Source organism: Bicyclus anynana, chromosome 15, assembly GCF_947172395.1.
Source record: "Bicyclus anynana chromosome 15, ilBicAnyn1.1, whole genome shotgun sequence".
Lineage (NCBI taxonomy): Eukaryota > Metazoa > Arthropoda > Insecta > Lepidoptera > Nymphalidae > Bicyclus > Bicyclus anynana.
In genome coordinates, this window is record NC_069097.1 from 15,765,989 (window position 1) to 15,793,871 (window position 27,883).

The 27,883-nt window shown below is 36.1% G+C and overlaps 2 protein-coding genes across 2 annotated transcripts in view; one reads left to right on the forward strand and one right to left on the reverse strand.

Annotated features, from left to right (window-relative positions):
* The window catches only part of LOC112052799 (serine/threonine-protein kinase SMG1), a gene marked incomplete at its 5' end in the record, with an annotated part of 151,569 nt that overhangs the window by 9,636 nt on the left and 114,050 nt on the right, over positions 1-27,883 (forward strand). The gene's annotated exons all lie outside the window — the stretch shown is intronic.
* On the reverse strand, positions 1,129-27,820 carry LOC112045644 (histamine H2 receptor). Its single transcript, XM_052885916.1, has 5 exons — positions 27,601-27,820; positions 6,976-7,508; positions 4,584-4,743; positions 3,621-3,791; positions 1,129-2,256 (listed from the first exon to the last, which is right to left on the reverse strand). Exons 2-5 carry the CDS (start codon positions 7,347-7,349, stop codon positions 1,759-1,761), a joined length of 1,203 nt encoding a protein of 400 aa, XP_052741876.1. The 5' UTR covers positions 7,350-7,508; positions 27,601-27,820; the 3' UTR covers positions 1,129-1,758.

Here is a 27,883-nt window from a genome sequence, read left to right on the forward strand (position 1 = left end):
AACAGTTTAACTTGACATTTCTAAATAAATTCTCAATTGCTTTTACATACTATCCGATAATTTTATTGATTACTAATTATGGGTTTTAAAATATTTTTTTATTTCTGCTCCGTGATAGTTTTGTATGCGTTCCTAAACGGCTCATTTTTAGGGTTCCGAACGTACGTAGTACAAATAACGGACCCCTTACTATTGATATATTGCACTTATAGTAAACAAAGGAGAATACTGCTATTCATGGAGACATAGTCGCGTGCAAAATTCGGTCAATAATAAAGTCTATAAAACATAACGGATATTAACATAAATCGACTGTTTGTTAACATGTTCTACCATCTCATACAAACGTATAGTATGACAGTGCACTCAGCCCGGCTGCTGTGTCAGTTGCCGCCGGTTGTGCACTCTCCTGTCTTAACCTAAAGCTGCTCGTACACTAAATGATCGTATCGCCGCAACCGCAACGCAATGAACGCATCTAACTAACGTTACTCCTAAATAAATATTTTGCATAGTAAATCTATTTTGGAATTTCCGTTTGTCTTTGAATATGTGGTGATAAGATGACAGACCAAACGCGTTTGTGTATAAATTGAAGCTTCGTTTTGTTAAAGAACGTTTCTTCAACACACTGACGAGCTGTCTGTCAATTTTTATGGTTATACGCTTGTCTGAACACTAAAGCTAAAGACAAACAGTCTTCCAAAAGTAGACAAACTATCTCAAGTATTTAACTATACTTATTTATCAAACATATGATATGTTGTAATGCTTTCCTGCAATGAAGGAATTATTTAAAGTCTGTAAATTAAGTTCGTGTTGTTGACACGTTAGTTAATATATGAAACTTGCTATTAGCCCAGCAGAGCCATTCGCTAATTTAGATTTACTTAAGTAACTTACGAGTTTATAAAATCTACTCCGTGCAGTTAGAAAATAAAGATTTTTGTGACTGGCAACCACAACTAATCTTTCTTAGGGATATTATTTCTGTTATATCACCTGGACTGCACGCTGTTTACTGCAGTTAAGTTAAGTTAGTTAGTTATATGCCAAATATAAACTCAGACATTTAGATAGTAATTGAAACTAACGTTTAAAATTTTATTGTAATTGTTTAGGTAGCACAATTTAATTATATTTCATTTTCTATAATTTGTATTGCAATGTAAACCACAGATAAGGAAGCTTTAATTTTATTGTAATGACCAAGATACACCTATTACACGATACATCGTAATATAATTAAGACGTACCCTGTAGGAAGTAACGCTATACAAATGCTGTGAAACGATGTAAGCCATAGTACGATAACCGAACTACCTTACCCTACTTTATTGACAGTAATATAGTGTGTGGACAACCTTATGGTACGTGCGGTGCGTGCGGCTATGCGATCACTCTGACTTTTCACAACATGAAATATACGTGCTCGGTGTTGGCTTAGTTCTGTAACTTACAATATGTTTATCACACAATATCAGCTCTTAAATACACCGCATGATCACGTAGAGACACATTAGCACATTCACGATCGCTATACTCGTTTATAACGAGTAAATACATTTCTACAATGCAATGAATATTGTACGACACCACTTGATTGCTTTGCGGTTAACATTTTTTTGTTGGTTTCGTGACATGACAGCGAGGCTGAGCAACCGTTTAAATGCGACAGGGTACCTACTCACTAACAACATTAAAATCTAGAAGCGTTTCACGTTTCCCACTGAACGTTTATCGTCCACAACAGTTACACTACACTGCGTCGGGCGTCCTCGCCGGCCTGTGGACGGGCGTCGGGCCGTCGGGCGCGTACGACGGGTTGCTGTCGCCCCTCTCTTCCACGTAGCCAGCGTTCTCGATGATCCGACACCTGGCGGTGTCTGTCTCGCGTTCCACGTACAGCAATCTCGCTGGCCTCCCTCCCAAAGTCGACAGGCCCGTCGGCGTCCGGGTTATGGAGCCCTCTCGCAGAGCCACGGAGCCGCGCTTCCTCTCCGGCGCAGGGGAGCCCCTGTACTCCGAGGTGTCGGGTCTCTTGCACCGCAACAGTTTGGCGAAAGCAGCTCTGAAGCCGGCGTTCTTCCACGCGTATATCAAGGGGTTGATGCCGGAGTTGGACATGGCGAGCGACGACGTGAGGCGGTACACGATGGGGTTGTGCAGGGGCTCGATGGGCAAGGTCTGCGCGCACGCCACCACCACGAAAGGCATCCAGCAGATGGAAAAGGAGCCCAACACCAGCAGGACCACCTGAAAAATAAAGAAAAAACAGAATGTTATGCGAATTGATAATATAAAACCAAAGACATAATCAATATTTTTTTACGCCACAAATGTATCACATACTTTGAAAGCGACTACTGGTATATTTTATTCTGGTCTATAATTATTCTAAGTACGATGTCTTTACATTATTAAATAAGACTGTCGTACGAAATAATTACATTTCATATACACATCTACTACCATATGTTGGATATAAAATTCTTATAGAAGCACTTTGCGATTATTAGCAGTAGGTAATACCGGCCACCCTTACTATAAAGGCGTCCGCCACCCTTACAAATTGCAAGGGCGGAACGACGGGCTCGGAAATGGTTTCATGAAAAACAAAACGAAAATTTCGCGCACGTTATCTATACTAATATTATAAAGAGGTCAACTCATCCACCATTTGCCACTAGAAAGCCAAGTTATTTGTGAGTCTAATGTCATAGGCTATATTTTATCCTCGTATTCTCACAGGAACAGGAACTACGCGTACGTATTTTGTATTAATTCTGTTTATTTCATTTTAGCCTCACTAGCTCAACAGTAAGAACGGTCGGACTCATCACCGAGGGGTGGTGGTTCGATCCTCGCCCCGTTGGTCTATTGTCGTACCCACTCCTAGCACAGTCTTCCCGACTAGTTGGAGGGAAATGGGGAATATTGGTCATATTATAAAAATATGGCAAATATTCTTTTTTTTTAAAAAAAAAAAGCCCTCTAAACGGATTTTGATAGACTGAATTATAAATGATTCGTCTGATTCCAAAAATACGTTGCAATGAGTCCGTTTAGTAGAATGTTTCGTGCACGAAATTAATTTTGTATTATTGTGAGATACCAACGTGTGGACTAACGGCTTAACCTGCATGTACCTGCATAATAGAATTTTAAACACGATGCGATATTAGCGCGACACGTGTAATACGTTACTGGTATATTTCTATTTAATTTATTTTAGTGACGCAAAAATTTGCATAAATTTTCTACTTTCATCTTGTGGAAAACCTTCTGCGCACTAGCGTGGGCATGTTTCGCTGGAAAGATTTCAGCAGCAGAATCTTAGTAATATAGGATTTACCCTTTGGGTAGGGAACCCTTAGCTCAGTTACCCTCGCGCCTCGTATACCGTCTCGTACCTCGCCTCGCATCTCGCGAAAATGACTCATGTTCACACTCTCGCGATGCGTTCAGTAGTCCTTGTGTCAGCAACTGAACGCGAGCGCCGCGAGTGGCGAAACGAGGAACGAGATGAACTACGAGCGCACTGTTTACTCACTGGCCCGCACTTCGCCTCGAGACTGACTGAGAGTGTTAATGAGGTATAAAAAGCACAGGAATCCTACCTGGATGCTCTTCCAATCGTTGGCACTGGTGGGGCAGCAGGTGTTAGCGCGCATGCGGCGCGCGTGGCACGTGGCCTCGCGCCAGATGCGCCAGTACAGCACGAACATCACCATCCAGATGAGCGAGAACATGGGCGCCAGGATCGACGTCGTGTACGTCTTCGGCACCACCTGGAATGTGACACGGAACTTTTAAAGAATATTTGCCGTATCTTTTAAATATGACCAATATACCCATTCCTCTCCAAGTAGTCGGGAGAAACTGTATTATAGGAGTGGGTACGACAACGGGTAGGTGATGAGTCAGATAACTTTACCGTTGAGCTATTGAGGTTGTAAACTTGTTGACAAAAATCCTTTATTTTACTAACAGAGGCCGCGCGGCTTCACCTGCGTGGTTCCCGTTCCTGTAGGAATACGGGCATAAAACATAGTCTGTAGCACTCGGGAGTAGTGCAGCTTCTTAACAGTGACAGAATGTTGTAAATCGGTTCAGTGCTTTCAGAGCACATTTGATGCAAACATACGATCAAATCTTTCTTCTATTTAAAATGTTTGTTTTTTGTTGAAATCTTGTTATTGTATTGTCTAAATCTTGATTATGCAACTGTCATTCATTTTATAAATGATACTAATTTGGACATTGAAATGGTTCTATTACCAAATTTTAAACCCAGGTCAAAATCAAAGATCAACAGTCGACAACACAGCAGTAAACGAAAGTCAGATAGTAAAGAGTCATCGTCATCATTATTAACCGCTGAACGCTCACTGCTGGACATAAGCCATCTCTAGAGGCCTCCAAACACCACTGTCTTGATTCGCTAGCATCCAGCGGCTCCCCCTAACCCTTGGAACTTCCGGTCTTGAGCTACTTAGGATGCTAGGAGCTGCAAAGCTCTTACCGTCGCTTTAAATAGACTAAAGTATTGGTATAGTAGAGTGACGTTGTAGATCACGTACCACGTTCATCTCGCAGGCCACGCCCTCCTCCCAGTCGTTCCAGAACACGGGTATGCAGCTGATGCACACGGCCACCGACCACGTGGCGCTCATGAGCAGCCGCGTGATCACCTTCGTCATGTAGCGGCTGTAGTGCAGCGGGTGCACGATCGCTATGTACCTGTTGTACGACAACTGTTACAAGATCTGCCTTAGAAACGACCTTCACCCATCTGTTTAATGGATCAAAAGTATATTATATTTATATTACAAATTAGGAAGTTTGTTGCCTAGACATTTAGGCGATTTTTTTGCAATATATTGTTTATCGTACTAATCTATACTAATATTATAAAGAGGTAAAGTTTGTAAGTTTGTCACATTTTTTAAATGGGGTAATCTTCGGAACTACTGGTCCGATTTTAAAAATTCTTTCACCAGTAGAATGCTACATTATCGGGGAGTGGCTATAGGCTATATTTTATATTGGTATCATATATATTAGCCGAGTTATCACAGTTTTTATCATACAGGTCGGACTGAAAATCCTCTTCAACAGACTTATTCGCATGCGCTGCCTTAACTATTTAGTAAAATTGAAATTAATGTATGGAGACTTTATGTATCTTTAAAAGTTCTACAAAAAAGTCCGCGACACCATATATCTATCTTCTATATATTAGCAGATATAGTACCTTTTGTGTTTTAAAAATTATTAATTTTATATACTTAGGTTTACGTCATTATTTATACAACTAAATTTAAATCCTTATTAAAATAAATTATTTAATAATCACAAGGATATTATGGAGATAAGATTTGCCCTTTACAGTATGTTAATTACTTAAATAGTTTCGGAGATAATACAAAATTTCTAAAAGACGCAGAAATTCCGCTATATGACGTCCGGCGCTTTCATTTGCGTAGTTCCCGTTCCCGTGTGAATATGGGGATCAAACATAGCCTATGACACTTGCAAATAACGTAGCTTTCTATTGGTAAAACAATTTTCCAAATCGGTCCAGTAGATCCAGAGATTACCTCCTACAACCACACGAACTTTACCTCTTTATATTATTAGCATAGAAGTCTCTATTTACAGTCATACCACCACTCTTGAAGGACTGGACCGATTTTGCTAAGGGTAGGAGTAAGATAGAGAAGTTACAGGGTAGGGTAGGGTACGGGTAGGGAAGTGTAGGGGTAGTGTAGGGATGTGTAGGTTTAGGGCCGGGTTTAGGGTAGTGGTAGGGTAGGGGTAGAGGTAAGGTAGTGGTAGGGTAGTGGTACGGGTAGGATAGGGAAGTGGTAGGGTAGGGGTAGGATGGGGGTAGGGTGTAGGTAAGGTAGGTGTAGGGGTAGGGGTAGGTTTGGGGTAGGGTAGGGGTAGGGGTAGGGTAGGGTTGGGGTAGTAGTAAAGTTGACATCGAAATTTACGCGGACGAAGTCGCGGGCGTCCGCTAGTTTTATATATAAAACTAAAAATACTTTTCATCCAACAGATGGGTGAAGGTCGTTTTTAATTCGGATCTTACACTATGTGAGAAAACTGCATTAGGTCCTCCGCTTAGCAATAATATTGTAACTAAAGATAAGCCCCATTAGCTACACATCGATCCTGTATCTACAAACTTTGAAAACTAAAAAAATAATATGGGAGGTGACGTTTGTTAGCGATAGGTCACGGGATCAATCGGGCATGTCATTGTCATACATTTTTTAGATTTCGTAGCGTAAGCGTTTGTAGAAAGAAAATCGATATATAAAGTCTAGAGGCCAAGGTTGCCTAAAGTCTTATCTATGAGAAATAAATCTGTATATTATTGGGTTGCGACTTACGCCGTGGTGCTACTTTAGGCAACCTTAAACTATTTTATTGACAATATTTATGCATGTGCAGCTAGCCTTAGGCTAGCGTCAAATGTAGGTATTGAAGTATCAGTTATTAGTCTGTAGCAACTCGTAGGTACAATATGTCGTTGGTGGCTACGTAACTTGGAGACTGCAAGACCGATTTGGACGTGTTTGTTTTCGTGTTTTTTACATAAAGATGATGTTCTAGGTACATTGAAATTCAGATAATGTCAGCATTTTTTAATTATTATGAATAATGATGATATTTCCGCGGATGTTATTCGAATTACAATTTTCAATCATAGTGTCTCGCGGTAAGAGTAAGTAGTGTGTTAGGTTATCTAACTGACACAAAACCAATCCCAATAATGTCTTAGGAATCGATTTACGGTAAACATAGCGTGTTGCGATGTAACTGTAGATATTTGCGTGTAGTTCCAGTCATGTCGGATCGTATTGGTGTACGAATTACCGGCCCCCGGGGAAAAAACCTTGCAGGCGAAAAGAATTCACCAAGAAGCGCTCGCTTTAGAATTTTATATTTAGTCGATTGTCTTACCTGTCTACCGCGATGGCGATGATGTTGTAAATGGAGGCGAGGCACGCGAGTATTATGAGTATGAACCTCATCAGGCACGACCACTTGATCTGGCCGAAGTCGTCGTCTATGTAGAAGACGAGGTGGTAGGGCAGAGTGAGCCCCACCATCAAGTCCGATATGGCCAGGTTGAGCACGAACTGGTTAGAGACGAGGGAGGAGAGCCGGCGGCTCATGGTGACGGCGAGGATGGTGAGTGTGTTGCCGCTGACGATGAGCAGCATCAAGGCTCCGTCCATGATGCTCCATGCCCAGTAGTTGTACAGGTCCGGGTGGTCGGGGGCCGCGGTCGAGTTCCAGCGCTCGCCCCACTCGCTGCCGTTCGCCAGTTCCATACCATCGCTGGGCGCGGCCCAGGCCGACCCGGTCGACGTCGTGGTCGATCCTTATGCGCACATTGTCTCAACTTTTAACATCACTCGCGTTTTGTAAGCACTCACATTTGTTATGGTCCCTTTGAACATTTTCAGTCTCATTTTATATGTTTCCAACACCTGAAACAAAATTATTGCGTTGTTATTTTTTTTAATTTCCTAGCTTGGTATATAAAAAAAACAAGATGGTAAGAGTATATAAAAAACAGTACATAGTCGACTGAATGAAATGATACAGCTGTAAAAAGATCCGAAGTAAAGGCTACCAATAAGGAACACCATATTCTTTGTTCTTAACGTTTTCCTGTCGAGAATGTATCGACTGTAATAATTCTTACAGTGGCAATAAACAGTACAGGCAATTGGTATACACATAGAGAATACGAAACGTTTATAATTTAGCGAGGAACATATTTATTACAAGTTCAAGGCCGTCCCTAGAGCACCCATATATCGATGACTTATTAGAGAGCATCGTAAAAGCTTTTACTGTCTTGTCCAAAGTAATATTTTTACGAAGGGTTGGAATTGATGACCATAGTAATTTATTGATAGTAATAAGTATTCGTAATAGTCTTATTTGGTGTAATATTAAATGTCATAATACTCACGATTTTCTCAATTCTTCCGTGATTGGTGCATGTGTTTTATACAGTCTTTATTTGTTAAAAGTTTTAATTTATTTGACACTTAAATATTTATAAAATAGGCAGTGAGCTTCAATTGATTTCAACAGGGCTTGTCAAACAGAATATTGATTCATTCTGATCGAACGGAAGCTTTGACTGACTCATTCGTAAATCATTTATGACGTCACGGGTCTCGATGTAGTAAATGATATGTTCCTATGAACCAAACGGTAGTACTAATACCAAATTTGGAAATGCAATAGGAGTAACCAATAATCCCATTCAATCAATCGATACTTTAAGCAGGCTTTTTGCTGACATATCACTGACAAGCACATTCAGCTACTATAATAAGCGCTGGCAAGAAACTGTTTTTTTATAATATACTAGCTGACGCCGCGCGATTTTACCCCCGATAACCGAGATCTTCCACACTTAACGAGAGACAGAATCATAACAGTTTGAACAATAAATATCACGAATCGATTTTATTTTGGGATACTCAAACAATAACGTTCGGCATACATTCGTTTAGCTCAATAAGAAACCGCTTGGTTACATTTGTGATAATAATAATAATCATTTATTTGCAAGAATTATTGTTCTTTACAATATTCAACTAAATTAATAGTTTGCAAATGTTATACATACAGTGAAAAAATACAAACAGTTACAATTACTAAAATAAATGAAATAAAATTAAGAAAAAAAAATAATAATTACAATCAGTCAATTACAAATTTAAAAAGTCACAGTATTAAATTAAAAGATATAAAATTACAAAAAAACAGAAATAAATAACACAAACAGTCATAATTACCAAATTAAACGGGAAAATTATAAAATTATAATTTTACAATTACCAAATAATACAAAAATTAGAATTAAAAGTAAGAATGTCATTAAAGAATTAAGTCAAATATTCCTTAAGGTCGTAGTAGCATTTATCAATAAGCCATTTATTCAATTTCATTTTAAAATGAGGCAAGCTTAATTTTCCAATGTCATCAGGTAATTTGTTAAATATTTTTACAGCCATACAGTATGCACTTTTCATATAGCTACCAGTACATACTTTTGATAACATCAACCTGTTACCGTGTCTGACTGACTTATTGACAGTGACTTCACCTCTTCGTTGAAAATATTTTGGATGGCGCTTAACAAAAACGCAAACATCTCTAATGTACATACATGGCAGTGGAAGAATGTTCAACTGTTTAAAAAGAGGTTTACAGCTATCCAATGGCCCTGCTTTACACAAGGCTCTAATGCATTTCTTTTGTAGTCGGAATGCTCTTATAAAGTCCACAGAGTTACCCCAGAGTATTAAACCGTATGACAGTACCGACGATACATGTCCGTGGTATGCACTTAAAGCTGCATCCATTGAAACCGTCTGCGTAAGACGTCTGAGCGCATAAACAAATTTGGCCAATTTTGTGCAAATGTAGTCAATATGAGATTTCCAGTTCATTGTTTTGTCATAAACTAACCCTAAAAATTTTATTGTGTCATCTTCTTCTATTTGAATGTCATTATACTTAAGATTAACTGGTACTGTATTTGCATTATAATAATTGAATTGCATAAATTTAGTTTTATTTAAATTGACTTGCAAATTGTTTTCATTCAGCCAAGTTATTATATTATGTAGAACAGTGTTTATCTCTTGTTCATACGTAATACTATTATGACATCTAACTAATATAGTTGTGTCATCTGCAAACAATACGCACGGGTGGCTTGTCGCTGCTGTTATATCGTTTATGTAGGCTAGGAAAAGAAATGGTCCTAGAATACTTCCTTGTGGTACTCCCTTTTTATTGCATTTGTATGTCGAATTATATAATGTCTTAATATTCATTTCTAATTTACTAATTTGTGTACATACAGTCCTATCATTTAGGTATGATTTTATCCATTGATGAGCTGTTCCCCTAATTCCATATCTTTCTAATTTGTCCAATAAGATATTGTGATTAACAAAGTCAAACGCCTTAGTCATATCTAAAAAAATAGCAGTTATTGGTACCTTGTCATTTAGGCTATCATTAATTATTTTACTTAAATAAAAACAAGCCTCAGTAGTGGAACTATTATCACGAAACCCAAATTGTTCTCGAATCAATAAATTGTTGGCGTCAAAGAATTTTTTTAGTCGCTTCAACATTGCTTTCTCAAATATTTTCGCTAAAATAGGTACCAACGTAATAGGTCTGTAGTTATTTATGTCACAACGATCATTTTTTTTGAATAAAGGTTTAATAATAGAAATTTTTAAATTATTTGGAAATGTTCCTTGCTGAAATGATTTATTTATTATGTCTGCTAGTGGTCCACATAAGTAATTGGCACAATGTTTAACTATGTCTGTCCTTATCTCGTCATAACCGACAGCTCTAGTGTTGTTGAGCGATTTAATAATAGCTAAAATTTCAAAAGCATCCGTCGGGTTTATAAAAATTGAGTGACTATTAGATGAATAACAATATGATTTACTACCGTTTTTACTCAAAGTGGTCGTTTCGCTTAAATTTATAAAAAAGTTATTAAAAATTTCACATAGCTCATTAGGATCCTTAATTGTTCCTGTGTACGTTTTTCTAAGATATGAATCGATCTGTCGCGACTCAAGGTTCAAGTTTGACCCTCAACTTGGAAGTTTTACTCATAAAATGGTTACAATAAAAGTGATTTACTACTTTATCTCTATTTCTTTTGTTTGTTATTCCAAATATTTTCAGTTTATTGGCATGAGTGTAAAACGTAAACGTAATCTAATTTTATCAAATTTTGTGTCGTTTAAGGAACCACAAAATGAAAATAAACTTCATAAATCACGACTTTAATAAACATTTCAAACAGAAAAAATAAAAAAGATGAAAAATAAGATGAAACCAATACATCAATTAGTAATAATGTAGGTAACTGTAAAAACTGTTTTATTATTTCTAAGAAAAAAAAACATTAAGGCAAGGGAATACGAAACTGAATATTATCATAATTTAGTTTATAAGTAAAGTGAGCACTCTGAAAATGTACCCGAGCCTGGCACGACTGGAGATATAAATATTTTAACGGTGAACAGATACAACAAGTATATGACATATCTGTATTTCGCAAATTTGATTCATAAATACATATGTAATTTGGTGGAATATATGAATAGTTGTATAAAAGAAAATACAAATATGGGGCCTATTAAATTAGATCGAAACTTATCTTAGACAAAAAAAAAAATTGGAAAATGTTTTGCAAATATTAGACCCACAACTATTTGAATCTCAATGAGTTTGTCCACATATAACTACTTTCCATAAATGGTGAACAATTTCTAAATTATTAAGTGATCCGTAATTCCTATAAACTATTTTCTATTATTGAGTCTTCAAAGTAGGGCCCTAAACGATTACAAGGTAAATCAAGTCCCAGTATTCTGCCCACGGCGTATTTATTGCTCAAATGGCTTACTAACTTACTGTAATATATTACTCGAACAAGCGCCTGCTAAGGAGTTCGATAAATGTCTAGTTTTTTTCGGTCATAATTCGCATATAAATTTATAACAACGTCTTGTTTGCAAAACAAAATCTATAAATCAATTCGAATATTTCTTAATGATGTTGAGTTTTCCTCAAACAAAGCGACCAATTACGTAACAAGCGCTTAACAGGAGTTTGCGAAAACTTGTAAACAATTAAAAAGTGCCGTTTAAGAAGTATCGTTAAACGGAATTGTACATAGAACCGGTTGATTACTTGAAAACAATGGAACCACAAATTAATCAATAGATGGAGACAGATTTAATTAAGATTGTGAATATAAATGGAAGGTTTTATTACAGCCCAGTCAAGCCAACAGAGAGGAAGGGTAAATTGCAAATTGCAATTTTAGCACCCATGGGTTCCATGGGGACTCTTTTACAATTTCATTATAAATAATTCATTTAAATTTTCAACTTTTTTGAAATTTCTGCAAGGGTAAAATATATCTATGTTAATTGGAATATTAGTTTAAATGTAATTCCCTCAAGTAGATGCCTGGATTGAACGTCTGATGTCACTCAGCGTCATGTCATCGCAATCAAGGTCACGGTATGAGCTGATGCCAAATTGAGCGTGTAACCTCCGTCTAATAGGATAATTACGGCAACTTTAAATACGATTGTGATATGGAGTTAGTCATTAATCTTAATGCCCGTTGTTACGCTTCCGATTCCTGTCAAGATTACATTAATTTATTATTTGTTCATCAACACAGTAGCTTAATGGCAAAGTTTAGAGTGAATTAGCAATAGATTTTTTATTAACTAAGATTTTCATCAAAGTGGCATGTTATGAATGAATAACCTACGAATTAAAATAACTCTTTTATCTTTTTTAAAGGCTCATGGTAAAGGGGTCGGACAGAAAACTAGAGGTCGAAAGTTCGATCCTCGTCTACTGGCTAATATTTTTTTAACAAATTATCAACTATCATAGTGTAACGTACAATCAATGTCTGTTATTATTAGAAATTATTTTTTGTCTAGGATATTTGTACCAATAAAATATCTATGTCTACTACAGATTTATCTATGAAACGTTTTAAATAGCATGTCCTAGGTATAATTTCCACGACGCTTTACAGTTAGATTTATACGACTTACGTGAGTCGGGTCACAGAGTTACCCGGCTATCGGAATTCAGTGCCAATGCCGATTCTTTATTCAGGAGCCGTGTGTTATGTCATGTCACCATTGTCTAACTTTGTCGGTTCGTCTATTATTGTTAATGGTAACGGATCGATTCACTCGAAGGACGTTGCTGTAGCGCTGACATTGCTGGAAAACTGGCCGATTTTTTTTCTGTCCAGTCGCCGGCTCGATTCGGTTTTGTTCTAGTGATGGATAGTCTTACTTCCTGTTTTGATTTGATTTTTGTGTATGTACTTTATGTGCATTAGTATGTGGGAGTTATATCTATTTTAATCAGGTTTTATTTATCGTAATTAACATATGTACTAGTTAACTAGCGTAACAATCTTAAAAGCAGGATCACGTTAGAGATAACCAAACACTCGCTTAAACGTTAAATATCATTAGTAGTTACGTCACTTCGTCTTAAAAGCGAATCTAGAGTCGTATATCAACAGTGTTAGTAGGTAATCAATGTTAAGTATATTATTATTAGCCGTACATTAGCAAATATAATGATGTTTAATTCAACGCGTGAGTAATTTCAATACGGCAATGAGTAAACAAGACCAATGGCACCGTACTAGCGGTCAGATAGTTCGGCCGTAACACGCGTTTTACATAATTCTATACTCATTGCACGCACCTACACGTATCATGTGTTGATGAGGGGATTACTGACACGAGTACAAAATTTATAATAACTTGAATCAATATTTAAGCTATTTCCAATGCCACAGTTTGATTTACAGCTTAACTTTTTTCTCCCTCCAGAGACTATAAAAATTTCAAAGTAAAATGTCCTCTGTGTCTCATGCTAAAATTTCATCTAATACTGGTTGAGCTGTCAGCAAAGGAAATAAATAGGCAACATATTTATATAAGTATGTATTTAAATGACACGGCAAAATTGTAAATACTGTTAGAAAGATTGTGAACCGCAACAACGAACCGAAACTTGAGTGGCTCAGAAATTTTTAGGTTAGGTATTTTTTTTACTATAATCTAACTAATCTAACTATATTTAAAATTTCAGATGAATAAAAATTTTAGTGTAAATCTAAGAAATAATCCCATTCGCTCTTGTTTAAAAAGTTCGATGTCTGCCACTTATCAGTTTTAAGATTAAATGTTCTTTTTATGGTAGGTATTCGTATATTAATTTAATGTGTCTAGCTTCGTGACTGTTGTGATCTTAAGCGCTTAGCGGCTTTTAGATACAAAGATAAAGCGGCACTCTCGTTAGTCATTTTTAATCAAACGAACAACTAGGGTTACTAATCTTAATTGTTGATGACAATCTATTTGCTTCCTCAAACGGTTCCATTAAATTCGTCGACCTGTCAAAAGTTGTAACAAACCTGCCGACGAATCAGCTAATCAGTCACGAAACGATAAACTGAATGAGGAATATCACGATGTTTCAAATATTCTACTGTTGAATGAAATTATCTGGAAACATCTCGTTTATGAAGAATTCCTAGAATTTAATAATGTTTTGCTTGCTCGGTTCAATCCTTTGAGATATTTCTGAGATTGCATTAAGTTTAATCCTTTTCATATTTACACCAGCATTCTAAAGTTCATTCAGGATTGTTTTAAAGCGTTTTGATTTAATTTAATAACTAGCGATCTTACAATTTCGGTTATATTATCTTCTTCGGGATGGAAAATATTTCTTGGAAAAAGTTCCTCGTATTGCACTCTAGTCTATCGAATTATAAGTGTTCTCTGTATTTAAAATCGCAGATATTTTTTACAATCTAGCGTTATTTCATTCCATAACTATCCAATTATTGTTTGACATAAGTTTAAGTGTTAAAAAATTTAAAATAACATCAGAACAAGGGGTGGTTATAACAAATTCATGTGCCCTCGGTACAAGCCACGGGATTGGCTGACTTCACTGGAAGTTGGGTGACGTAGGCATTACAGATTCACGGCTCTCAAAGGGCTTTCACGTCAACGGCGCTAAGGTTAGGTATAGGTTACGGCTGTAACCGATTTGAACCGTGCCCCGGTAGATTTAAATATTAAACATTTAGACAATTGTCTACGAACACGTATACTAAATAAACAAATGATGAGGCAGATAATGGAAGCTTTTTGCCAGTAGGCGTACCTCATGACTACATTAAAAGGTACGGAAGTGAAAAACTATGTAAACTTAGAGCTAATACGACTGATCAAACGTTTGGGACTGAAGTTAGTTGTACTTTTCGAAACGTAAATTAGAACTTGAAGTTCTATCATTTTCTAGGACTTGTCTTATGTTCGTTCGTGCTATTATGCGTGGAGTTCGAGACTAAAAAATAATCGACACAGAAACAACCGGTAGCCATATTAAATTCATGTTCCGCTGGAGGGTGCACGGCTGGTCGATTTTCGGAGGTTGTTCAAGGGTGATGCCATTACAGATTCATACCGTGTTTCCAGGTAGGGGAGCTCCCTAATTTATGGATTACCTCCATTAATAGGGTCCATCTGTTTTAAGGTTCTTTTTATTGTTTATGGTCATTTTAAGTGCATAGCGTTGAGATTTTATTACAATTTTATTATCTTGCGAACAATTTAATTAAAAGACACATTTTATTCCTTGTGAATACTTTAATGAGTATATGCGGAACTTGTTTTGTTTTATGACATTGCGTTGTAATATTCTTGATAAAGAATACGTATGTGAATTTTTTAGATTAGATACTTTTTCGCGCATTAAGTACTTCACCGATAAAAAAGATATACAGTGAGGGGACATAAGCTAAATATCATAAAGAAAATAAATTATTCAAAGAAATAAGTTAATAAATATCGGCAGCATGACATTGCGAAAGCAGTATCAGTACAAAAACACAATGTTTTGTTACGTATCGTATCTATAACAATAAAGTTGTAGCAACAACGTTTTACCACACAGGACTTAACGAAACTGTTTATCTAACAAATCGATTATTTATCAGCGGAGAGTTGCTAAGCTCCCGCCATATTGTGCGGTTAGCGGTTAACAGTTAACCGTCGCTTGTTGACATCTTTTTAATGAATGAATCACACTGTCCTTTAATTACACGCGATGGCCACGGCTACGCTGGTTATCCAATTTATGTTGCTAACAATTTGATCCTAACTCCTTTAGCGATGAGACAATAAATTACTTGTCTATTTAAATCTTCAATGACTACTTGTTTTAGGGGAGGACTCAAACCAAGAGTTTTAAATTCCGATGACAAGATATCGCAAATTTCTTATAGAGTCAATCATATTCAAACAATTGACACTTAATAAAAGCTCAAAGTTTGTAAGTCGTTGCACTATCATAGGCAATGCTTATAAAAACACTATTATAAATTACATGTTAAGAGTTTCAGACAAAGGTTTACCGCGTAGCAAATGTCTTGTCACTGAGAAGATATGATTTCTTTTGTTATCCCCAACAAATTTAGAAACAAATTACGATTTATTCTTTGACAACCTCTTCCCATGACAAGCACGGTCTAAACTACATTGTTTCCTTCCGTAAATACCAATGCATGGGCTGAAAATCTTTTATAAAATGTCGAAGATCTTACCATTACAGGCTCTAAGAGCATAACGCAAAAAGGGACTTGCGTATTGTTAGTTTCAACTGGGCTATATTACCTTAAGAAAATTATTAATTCCACTTTCGAATCTTAAGAAATTTATTCAAACGCGCCTTTTATCCAAATTTTTTACTACTTTTCCAGTTTACTCGGTAAAAATCTGTGTCACAGTAGTAGCGTCAAAATCCAAGATCACTTGTTCAAACAAAATTAATGCTTTCGCTTTTACTTAAGTCGAGATTGTTGACGAAAGCTTTTTGTGTTATATTTTTTTGGTAAACATCTTTTAGTACAAGAATTATTTAGGTCAAATCCTTGTAGCCTCATTTGTCATTCCCTTTGGGTATTCTTGATGAAGCCTAGTTAAGTGTGCACGTGTCGTGCACTTCTTTAGCCCCCTCGTTACTGTAACGAGGCGTCATTGTGCGACCAAGGGCGGCCCGTGTGACTCGAGAGCAAATAACTTCTGACGTATGCACCTTCGAATCTTCTATGACGTTTTTGATGTGTTGAAACTACAAATTGCCAAAGTATGAAATATGCAGCTAACTATCCTTAATTATTTATCGATTATAATAGGTTTGTATCCAGCTATCGGATGCTCGTGACTTTGTCCATTTTTAAAATGGGGTTTCTCAAATAATTTCGCTTTTCGATACGCTTTTCGAGGTAATTCTTAAGTAGTCAAGGTTAAGTACATAAATCGTTGATGACTTGTTTGACATATTGGATGACGATGATGATAATGGATGATGATGATGATGATGATGATTATGATGATAACCATGATAACTATAGGACGATAAGAACTAATCTACCTATATAATAAATAAATAAATTAAAGGTTGCCGTAGTTATTACTGAAGGTGGCTTTGAAGACAAACTTCGCCATGCAACTCCGAACAAGATTCGATACGGAATTAGTTTAGCGATTGTGGAAACTTTGACGCCGGGGCAATAAATTATCTCGATCATTGGGATTTTGGCGCGCTCTGTTATTATCACTCGGGTTGTTCGAGCTAAATTTATACAACAGGTACAGTTATGTATTCCTAAAATCGTTTTATTTGATCTATAAATAATTGTTATTATTCAGACAAACATTATGTGCGATCTATTTTCTTATTTTTGTTAGACCAGTGTAGGTTTAATTGCACAGGGTTGTTTTCTCTCTCCGTATTAATATTACAAAAGCTTGTGCTTTTATTCTATTTGGATTTTCCTCAGCACTACTGAAATGTTAATTCAATTCTGGGAATGCAGAATTGTTTACAAGTAATAGAACGATAGCTCTAGATTTGCATACATTCGGCAGAATGCATTGAACTGTAGAACAAAGGAAAGTTTTATTCGCGTAGTGTTGCAAACATCTCTCGTCCCGTGCTATCGGAGCAAGTGAGATTGCTACTTTCTCCCGTATATGCAATTTTATTGTCCCCTCCAGTTTCTAAACTGCACCGTTTATTTGTTATGTTATGTTAGGTTCAAACGTTTGTAGTCGATCCATTGTTTGTTAATCTTGAAATGGCAGATCTTTGTTTATCATGTCATTGCTGTACCCCAAAAGCCATGATAAATAATAATTTATAATCGTGTATGGCAACGTTTACATTTATGTGTTGTGACATGTCGTGATGGCTTCTGATGTGTGGCACACAAAATGTAGGATACCGATTCTGTTCTGATGCGTCACGACACGACACGTCAGACAAATATGATTCCGCCTTTAGTATTTTTGGGTTTATGACACTTAATATACATATAGGATTATAGGATTATGTAATTATTCAAACTTATGTTTATTATTTTTTCCACGACGCTTCATTCTTGTTTTCGTAAACGTTAAGTTGTTTTAGTGTTTCTGTTTTAATTATTAATTTTGATGAATAAGAAATAAATACAGAACGATGTGTAGAGCTTATACTCGTAAGACTTTACATCGTTAGTTTTGTTTTTCTAAGCTAGTACGTACATTAATGATGGTACGTCAGGTCATCTTTGAACTCAGTTAAGCAGACGTAGCAATATCGCGGTATCTCCATGTGTACAGGGACACAGCGCAAACAGCGTGTTGATTCCAGCGGAATGGATGCAGTTTAGCGGCTGAGTTGGCAATCGCAGCTACACTGATGCCGTCTAGACGCCCGTTGTCGTGTCATTTAGCGCTAGTTTTCAATGTCATCACATTGCTTGCAAGATAAATGATGCCCAATACAACATCCATTTCACTCGAGTGCTGGATTTGTAAAACTTTGTTTTTTTTTGTAACTTACTAGACGTTTCGGTTTCGTCTATCAAAATGCTAATATTTTTCTTGTACAAATATGTAATTTTATTTAATTTTATTGTAAATGATTAATGATGCTGCAAAACTTTATCTTCTATTCTATTGTCCTTGAAATTTTAGTGACAAAATGTAGCTTGTTTAAAAAACTTTCCTTTCGCCTGGATATATATACTGGTATATCCTATTGGTATTCTAGCGGCTGATATACCGAGAAGCAGTAGTTACAAACTTTATAAATGCAGCGGTAATTAATCAATCAAACAAACTTTGTGAATCACTAATTTCAGCACTGCTCACTCTACACGCAAAATGAATTTTAATAAACTGCAAATTGAACCGTTGCTTTTTCAGTTCTGACATTGGCGTTATTACCTGTTTATATATGTTTTGTTTTATACACCCTCTTTTATACAGACGTTATACGTTATAAGAACGGATTTTGCAAGATTGCCGGACTAAGGAGGTCTAAGGGCAGACAAAAGTCTCGGGCGTCCGTTAGCTACGTTATATGCGGAGTCATATATAACGTTATCAGTTTTCGGTTTAAATGTTTATGCGGAAATATGTCGCGTTGAAATGTCAAGCCGTGCAAATAACGGTTCCGCACAATGGGCGTGTTTACGTTCGCACACTTCATCAATGCGATAGTTTGAATCACTGAATATTGTGTGTGTCGTCAACAAAAATTGAATTTTTGGTCGCAGTTTATATTCGCAGCTATCAACGTATTGTGCGTCGTCGTTTACAGGGGATCTTATACCACTTTTATTTATGATATAGATATAGACTTTTTTTTAGTCTTTAATTTCTCGTAATTTAATCATTGACAGCCTTTTTTAACGGTCCACAATAGGGGGCCAAGCCTCTCTCATTGTAGGAGAGGGGATATGGAGCTTCGGCATCACCATGCTGCTCCAATTTTATCTCCGAGATAAAAACAAAAAAAAAAAAACAAAGTAGCTCAATTAATATGGCATTTACAAAGTTGTCTCAAAAGTCTCATAAAGCCACGTCCGAGTGTCCTATGATAATAAATTAATATCAAAGACTCAAATATTTTTTTTAATATAAAATATTTTACTTTCTTTACCAAAAAACGTACTTGCTTTCATTTTATAAGTTAAAGAGTAAGGTATTAAATACAGTACAGTGGATGGCCTTACATTATACGAGTATGAAGAGCCGTATTTAATGTCTGGAAATAGAATTCCTTAATGTCTCAAAATGAATAACGTACTTCAGTGTCATACACAGACTTGAAACTTCTGAAACTTCAATAGTTCTCATGCGAGTAGCTACGAGTACAATAGTGTTGTTTGACTTCCCAAAGTTCGTCATTGTATAACGTGGCCTGCGTTATATCTTATGTATTACTTTGGAGTGAATATCTGATTTGTTTGTCCAAACCTTTCATTATTGACCTTAACGTTCGGGGCTACCCCTCGGGCCTTATTATTTTACGCCACCCATAAAACGCTGCCGATGCCGTAGTCAAATTTAACTTCACAAAAATAACAACGTGTTCTCACAAAAGCCAAATAATAATTTATCACGGCAACTCCAATTGCTTTTGTTGTAAAAGCTTACGAAAACTAAGAGATAACCGCGCAACCTACCTTGAAGTTTCCAAATGACTTAACTTTCATTAAATTTTCTTACCCCGAGGGAAATTCATATTCATATCGTAAAGTAACTCCACATCAAATTATTCTACCTATTAGGCTACAAAATTACATTTACGTTATGAAAAAGGCCTTTAATATACTAAGGTGCTTTTTTATTAACTCTTATTTATATATGATTGTAAGTAATGGACTTTTTGTTTGTGAATCAGATCTTTAGAACCATATGCTTACTTAATTAACTTCTTTACATGCACATTTGATACGTTACCTTCGATTATGTGTTTAACTCTGAGAAACTCGTTAGCAGGTTTCGAATAGAACATTTGACACATGACACTCAGCATCTATCCAACAATAGATACAAAGCAGACTTGCAACTTTACTATAACTTTAGTAGATATCTGTTTCCTAGAAGTTGAATGCTTTACAAGGCGAAGGCGAAAATCAATTACGAAAGTTAACACACCAGCTGATTCTGGCGTCAGCAGTGTTACCGTTATTATGTCAATAAATACATGTACAATAAAAGTCATTGTTATAGAAAATAATACCTGTAACATTTGACATACTTTACTTAGAGAAAGAAGAAATATTTTATTACTTACCTAGAAAATTTCACCTTTTATTTTACCTAGTAGCGGCTAAGGAAATTGTTATTTATTTTCCAGTCAAGCTTTATTTCAGAGCCGTCAATATTCTGCGAAATTCCCTTTTCTTCATTGCGTTGGAACGGATTATTTGCAATGCATTCCAAACAGTGCAGCCCGCTGCAGGAATCTAATTTCTTCGTCGTTTAGACTGTTTGTCCTAACCGGAAGTCCGCTCTGATGGATGGAAGCTTTATTGCTTTCAGATATTGCCTGTTTCGCGTCAAAAAACGCGTCCATTTCACAGCTTTTTATTTGACGTTTGAATGTGTAAATTCTTTATACCTAACTGTCAATTGTGGAGTGTATGTTATATGTGTGTCTATAATGAGTACTTTGGAAATATCTACAGAGTATTGACGGATTTTAAAATAATATGAGGTGCCGTTAGATTATCTTCAATTGTAAATGTGAATGATATAGGTCATAATAATATCTTATTACTTTAACGCATTTTAATTGATATAAATATCCCAATAATAAAACCCAAACCTTCGCCGTTCGATCATTTTATTGACAGCTATAATGGAAATTGTCATTAAGACAAAAGGATTTTCATTAATATCGACGCTAAGTTTTCTTATATCAAACTTTCCATCTCAGTTTTAAACAGTTTTAAACTTTCGCTTGGCTGGGCGTCTCCAAAATAATACTGTGTTTAGAAGTAGAACTGAAGGTTGTTTATTTAAACAGTTTGCAATGTCGTGCACATTTCGCTATTTTGTTAGAAGACGAGTGTCTTGTCGAGATATCGCCGCAGATATGGGTTCACTCTACTGCACTCGAAACTCTCGAGACTTCAATATTAGTTCCGCAAAACTGGTCACGTTTTGCACATCATCTTATTGAAGATGTTTGGATGTGGGTTGTTTCTCTATCGCATGATCTACCGATTGCTATAAGTATTTCCTTTCGTTCATCAAATATATTATGTTTTTTTTACATATGATCAAAATTTTTCTTCCAATCTAATTAGTCGAAAATACAGTGCTAGGAGGTACCACAAATCGTGGGAGGACGGAGATCATACCCATGACCTCTCAGTGTTGAGTCCGATTTTGATGTTTATCTATGAATTTTTTTGTATTTTTAACAATATTTTTAATACATGTATATTTAATATTACACTGCGAAATACTGCACTACATCACTGGCTCGATACATATTGATACAAATGATTATGCAAATTAGATTTCAATCGCTAATAATCCAGTCACTAAACCGATCTGTCAAAATATGGAAGATACTCGTTTGAAATACCTATATGTTTAGCAGATAGAACATTAGGTAATATATTGGAGGAAGTTGTTCGTGGAAGTGACCAAGTTTATTGCTTCATAGCGCCTTTGTTCTCTTAACTCCTGCTGATGTTGCAAGTGAGGGGACATAATGGCTGGGAAATATTTTTTATTATACGTTATAGTCTGTATTTATTATCATTGATATAAATTGCCTTTAGCAGTAATGGACATTTATTTCCGTATATAAAAGATCTGAAAGTATCTGAAGGTTGTGATGCCCGAATATGACCTTTAGTATTTTATTAGAGATTTATGTGAGTCACTGGTGTATCGTTATTCGGTAAAAGGCTTTCACTAGAACATAGTTTGCTATATTTAGAAGCTTTAAATGAAATTTCATTTAATACTTGCAAAATGAACAACTTCATAATTTTTGAGTTTGCAAGGTTTTCGTTTCCATATTCATTGTATATTAACTCATTACCGTTAATTTAATCTGATTCCTAGTTTGTTATGTTTCTAATTCAAAGGGTAATAAAATGACCTTAAGGCCACTAAGATTAAGTATCACGTGATTTTATGTCGCTGAAGTCTCAGATGGTTGCACGCTAACTTGGAAACAGTACAGTTTATTGAACTCATACCCCTGAGTTTATACGTCCGAACCGATGCATTGAATCGTTTGGTAACTGGACTAGGTATTACTGTTACTAGTGTATTTTATTTAAGTCTTATTGAACACTTTGTTTATATTAAAAAATATATATATGTATATTAGCCATGTCTTTTTAAAGATGACCACGATATTTCCCTCCAGCTATTTGTAAGACAAAATATTTCAGTGATCGAAACTAACATATTTCGGGATAAAGTTGTTTTAGGCTGTTTTAATTCTAATTCTGCGTCTAACTAACTCTTGAATTCTTGCAATTGCATAGCCAAGTTGAATCTGCAAGTTAATTTATAATTTGTAGTCGTATTAAACCCTTAGTTTTTTATTAATATCTTTAATCTTTTGCGAAGTGCGTTCACGGTTCACAGGTTCGGCTTGAACCTCATCGCGAAGGTCGTGAGTGCTATCAACAACTATGACGTCAACGGTCGAACAGATCTATAAAAGCTGGAACGGTCGCAAGAAATAAGGGATTAGCTGTAACTTGTGGCTTACGGGATTTATTGTAGCGACGGGCCGCGCGGTCAATTGTTTCTCCTTACTACTATGTGATATGGATTCCTCGATTCGTGTGAGTCTAGTTTAATTATGAATTACAACTTTGATTTTACAGCGGGCAAACGAGCATGCGGTTTACCTAATGTTGATATATACAATGGCAACATTAAAAGCATTGCTATTAATTGTATTGCCAGTGTTTGTGGCATTTATATATTTTTTAGAAGAACAACTGTCGAATTACGTATTTTCTCGTTTTGTCCAAATCTGTGGTCACAGTCACTTATTTCTGAAATGTTATTCTCAGTATTTTTTTAATTGTTGAACAATCTATTAACTTGTACCTATTTATATATCTGAAGATCACTTTTTCATTTATTTAGTTTTATTATTGTTATTCATGGTCAAACCTAACCTGCAGTATAAAATGCGTGACGTAAAAGCTATAACGCAACAGTATACATATACAAGTAGATGTACGATAGTAAATAGTACTACAGAGTTGGAGTAATTCCATAAATCCCTTCTCGAAAGCAAGTAACAGTCCTCCTTCAAAAACTTAAAGCGCTTATAACTTTTTTATTACACAGTGCGGCGGCACAGAAATAGATTCCACTATTTTTACCACGGACTACCTGTGATTTTTACTTTATTTGGAACTAGCGGACGCCGCGACTTCATCCGCCCTCTCCTTAATCTGGCACTGTCGCAAAATCCGCTCTAAACAGACTCTACTAACTATAAACTACCTCTGTGCCAAATTTCATCTTTGTACGTGAAGCGTTTCTCGATATTTCGTGTTAAAAAAAAGAAATATGGTAAGCGCATTTTCGCTTTTAAGAAATCTTTGTTTAATAGTTACCTATCGATTACTAGTTACTTTTATCTTCCTAATAGCGGACGTGAAACCAGGTAGTCCTTACAATCGATCGCGATCGAAACCTGTATGTTTGTTCCAAACTTTGTTCAGTCTACCTGTGAAAACCTCATAAAAATCCATTAGTATATTCGTGTTAACGCGAACAGACAGACAATTATTACAATAATTGTTTGTATTATTGTGTTCTGCTGCTTTTTTCATGGTCCTAATAAAATTTTTAGTAATTTTATTATTTATAAAATACAGACACAAGTTTTGCAATCTCTTAATATACTCGTGGTATAGATAAATAACAAAAACATTTAGTAAGGATCTATGCTTTTCAGTTTATTATTCATTTATTGCATGCATTGCATTGCATACAAAATCGTAAAAATATAAAACCAGGTAGACTGACGACAAGTGAGTCGCACGGAGTCGCTGGATGCAGGCGGCTCAGGATCGTGGTGTTTGGTCTATGTCCTGCAGTGGACATCATCGGCTGATATAAGGATGATGATGATTTATTTATTGAAAATATGTAATAGTTCAACCTGTCATAGTTTACCAATTGTTGGTAATATAACCTTCAGAACATGGCGATACAGATAAACAGTAGCTCATAGCCACCCGAATAATGTTCGAACAAGGCTTAACGACCCTTATCTGATAATAGTGATAAATTGATAATGATCGAGACCAAAACCCCAGCCGTAGCACGATGGCAACACTGATGTATTGTACTTATTGTTTTTGCATTACATTTCAAAATTCGTAATTAATTTATTTCTAGTAAGATTTATGAATTATATTTGTTTCTTTTGGCACTATCGTATGAGTAAAAATGACTTTATAGTCTGGCAAGTTCGTTAATGACACTCCCATGATATGCGGGCGACGGGGTGAAAGACTGCATGTGGGGAAGTGAGGTGCATCAGTCGTGGGATTTTCAATCATCGCTACACGCCCCCCGGCCCTCGTCATCACACCGCGTGTACCTGTGTTTTAATTGTCTGTAATAGAATTTAAACCTTTTAATAGATCAGTTTGTTGTTTTTTGTAAATTTTGCAAAATCTATGTGGCCTATCCGTAGAATGTATTAATTATTTGTTAAGTTTACGAAATAACAAATGCTTCATTAACCCTAGCTTGGATATTGAAAGGTTATTATAGGTGCAATATTTTCCTATAAACATCCCAACTCATTGTTTACTATTTTTATATTCCTCGCCTCCTGATTCTTCTTTAGTTTCACACTATATGCATATCTAACATCGATTGCGAGATATTTGCAAATGCGTCGCCAACGTTAAAATGCTCGGATGTTTAAAGTATAATTTATATTAAATAGTTATTTAAAATGTAAATAGGATGATAAATTGCGTTATTTTTAGTAGCAGGAAACTTGATGCATGTTGTATGCAATTTAATGTGGAACCAATAGAATATAGATCAAATCTCAGAGCGACCGAAATGGGGCTATCGACTGCATTATCTTCCATCTGGCTCGTGTATGGCGTCGAGGATATTTGAACTTATAATAGTGATAGATAGGACGATCATCATTCATCCGAGTTTGAAGTATTTCCAGTATTTCCTTCAAACTTCTGCCGCCAAGTAGCTTGGCTGAGTTTTGTTCAAAAGTCACTTTGCTGGTGTAATTAAAGATGAGACTTGACATCTATGACTTCTATAAATAACGTGTTACTAACTTTTCCTGTATGTTATGTTATATTTTAATCTGCCTTCCGAATCGTTAGTAGAGTTACCACAAACAGACACACTCTCGGTTATTTTTATAAATATTGATGGAAATTTAAGCATCAAAATACTTCAAAGTAAAGAACATCAAATAATAGTGTTTACTTCGAAGTAATTTCATGTCTAAATTTATCAATGTTTATAAATATAGCTGTTTATGTTTTAAAAGTGTTTGGAAAGTAAGCCTTTAAAAACATAAACTTTATTTTGTTGCGTTGCTAAGCCTTTAAAAACAAATTTTAATTTCCTTGTTCTGTTAACATTTTTTTCTGTCATTTATTTATTTGACCCCTTTTATAAATTTTCACAATGTTAAAATACACAAAACAATATTTAGCTTTTCGCTATACGACCATTGACTGAAACGACTATAGGAACAATAATAGTTCTGTTTTTAATTTCCATCGAAGTAAACTTAGCAATTAATTTCGATCTCAATATGAGCATTTAGTAATAATTTATAAGCGGGATGAGTCCCAATAAGGTTACGCTCCGTATTGCAACTCCGATAGTTTTTGTTCAATTTCCTATCGCCTGAAAGAACAATGACTAGAGTCTGTAGCGACTGAAAAGTAGAAAGCGTTGCCAAGGACAGCTGTCGTCAATTTTCTTCTCAACAAAAGGATACCGGCTACCAAGTTTTTATTAATCATTCGCTGCCACTAACTGAAGTAATTAAAAACGAGCGCCTAAGAAACTGATTAGTAATATTTCTTGTAGGCAAGCCTGTTATTACTTTAGTCATTGTTATCCATAAACAAGAATGTATTTTCTATAAAAACAGCGTGTTTAACTCGCAGACAAGATTTGCTGACAAGAGGTCTACTACTACTACTACCAGAGGATACAAGACCGTTTGAGCTGAAACTTAAGCGTGGAAGCGTATACTCGAACTCTGACTTTACCTTTCCTGGTAACTTTGAAATAATATCTTGCAATTATCTTTTATACAATTTTCTGTTCTAATTTTTTAGTTTTACTTTCTATATAGATGAGTATTTTAATAAGTAATTTTATTATTAATATGCCGAAAAGTTGTTTTTTTGTAGGAAAAGGGAATTCCAAATGAAGACGCGTTTGAAACTAGTCCAATAGCGATCGTCCGTTGCCACTTACACTCTCTAAATGAAATTGAAAATTGAGATAAGTTACCTACCCAGCTACTACGGTCCAAACCGAACGGTTACATAAGTGGGGTGGGGTGAAGCCTGCTGAAAGCTTACGTAAGGACGTCTGAAAGTGGATGTCTCGGTGAGAGCTGTTTTAATTCGTATTTTGCAGCACACGAGTTCACGTGGCTCTCGCGGCCCCTCGCATTAGCATATTGAATGCGTCCCGCCCCGGCGGCGAACGGTTAAATTGCATTTGCCGAACGTTTCGTATCTTATCCGTCTGCCACATATAACCTATTTACGTTATGCATATTGCACGCGCGGTTTGATGTTGATATCATCAGTCATTTGAGCGAATTTCCAATTCTTACAGTTTCGTGAATAACTTAAAATATTTAAACGTAAAATAATTCTAATCTACGACACATCATGTGTTCGAATTCACTTATCCATCTCGCGGTGGCCTAAAAAACTTTATAAAAAGTGGTGTACTATTCACCGAATTAATTACTCGTATAAATAGTCACGTAGCGAGCTCGATTGCTGTGCAAATACTCGAAAACTCGTGCAGCAGACAACGGCCGAGCGGACTCCTCGCCGTAATCCCGTCCGGCGTCAATATTTACCTCAGCAAAGCCATTCGTGCCGACCAAAGTGCTTCCCGCCAAAACTGTCAACCATCACAATGTATCCTAGGTCATACGAACACTTTTGCATAAAATTCAATGACACTGCGGTAACACTCCAACTTTTCCCCACTTTTCTTTTTAGTTACGGCCGGTGGCGAGAGGCTTTCCGCGGCACTGCAGCGCACGTCCGTTCCGTAGGGCGGTCGACACGCAACTAACGCCGGCTGCGGGTGCCGACGTCTTCCAAACTTGAATTTGGAAAATTTAAAGGCTTCTGTGG

Bases quoted from the DNA above. Each gene is read 5' to 3' on its own strand.
- LOC112045644 (XM_052885916.1), bottom strand. From the start codon at position 7,349: ATGGAACTGGCGAACGGCAGCGAGTGGGGCGAGCGCTGGAACTCGACC. The intron at 4,744-6,975 runs GTAAGACAATCG...GTCGTACAACAG, and splicing joins ATCGCCATCGCGGTAGACAG to GTACATAGCGATCGTGCACC. The intron at 3,792-4,583 runs GTACGTGATCTA...GTCACATTCCAG, and splicing joins TGGCCTGCGAGATGAACGTG to GTGGTGCCGAAGACGTACAC.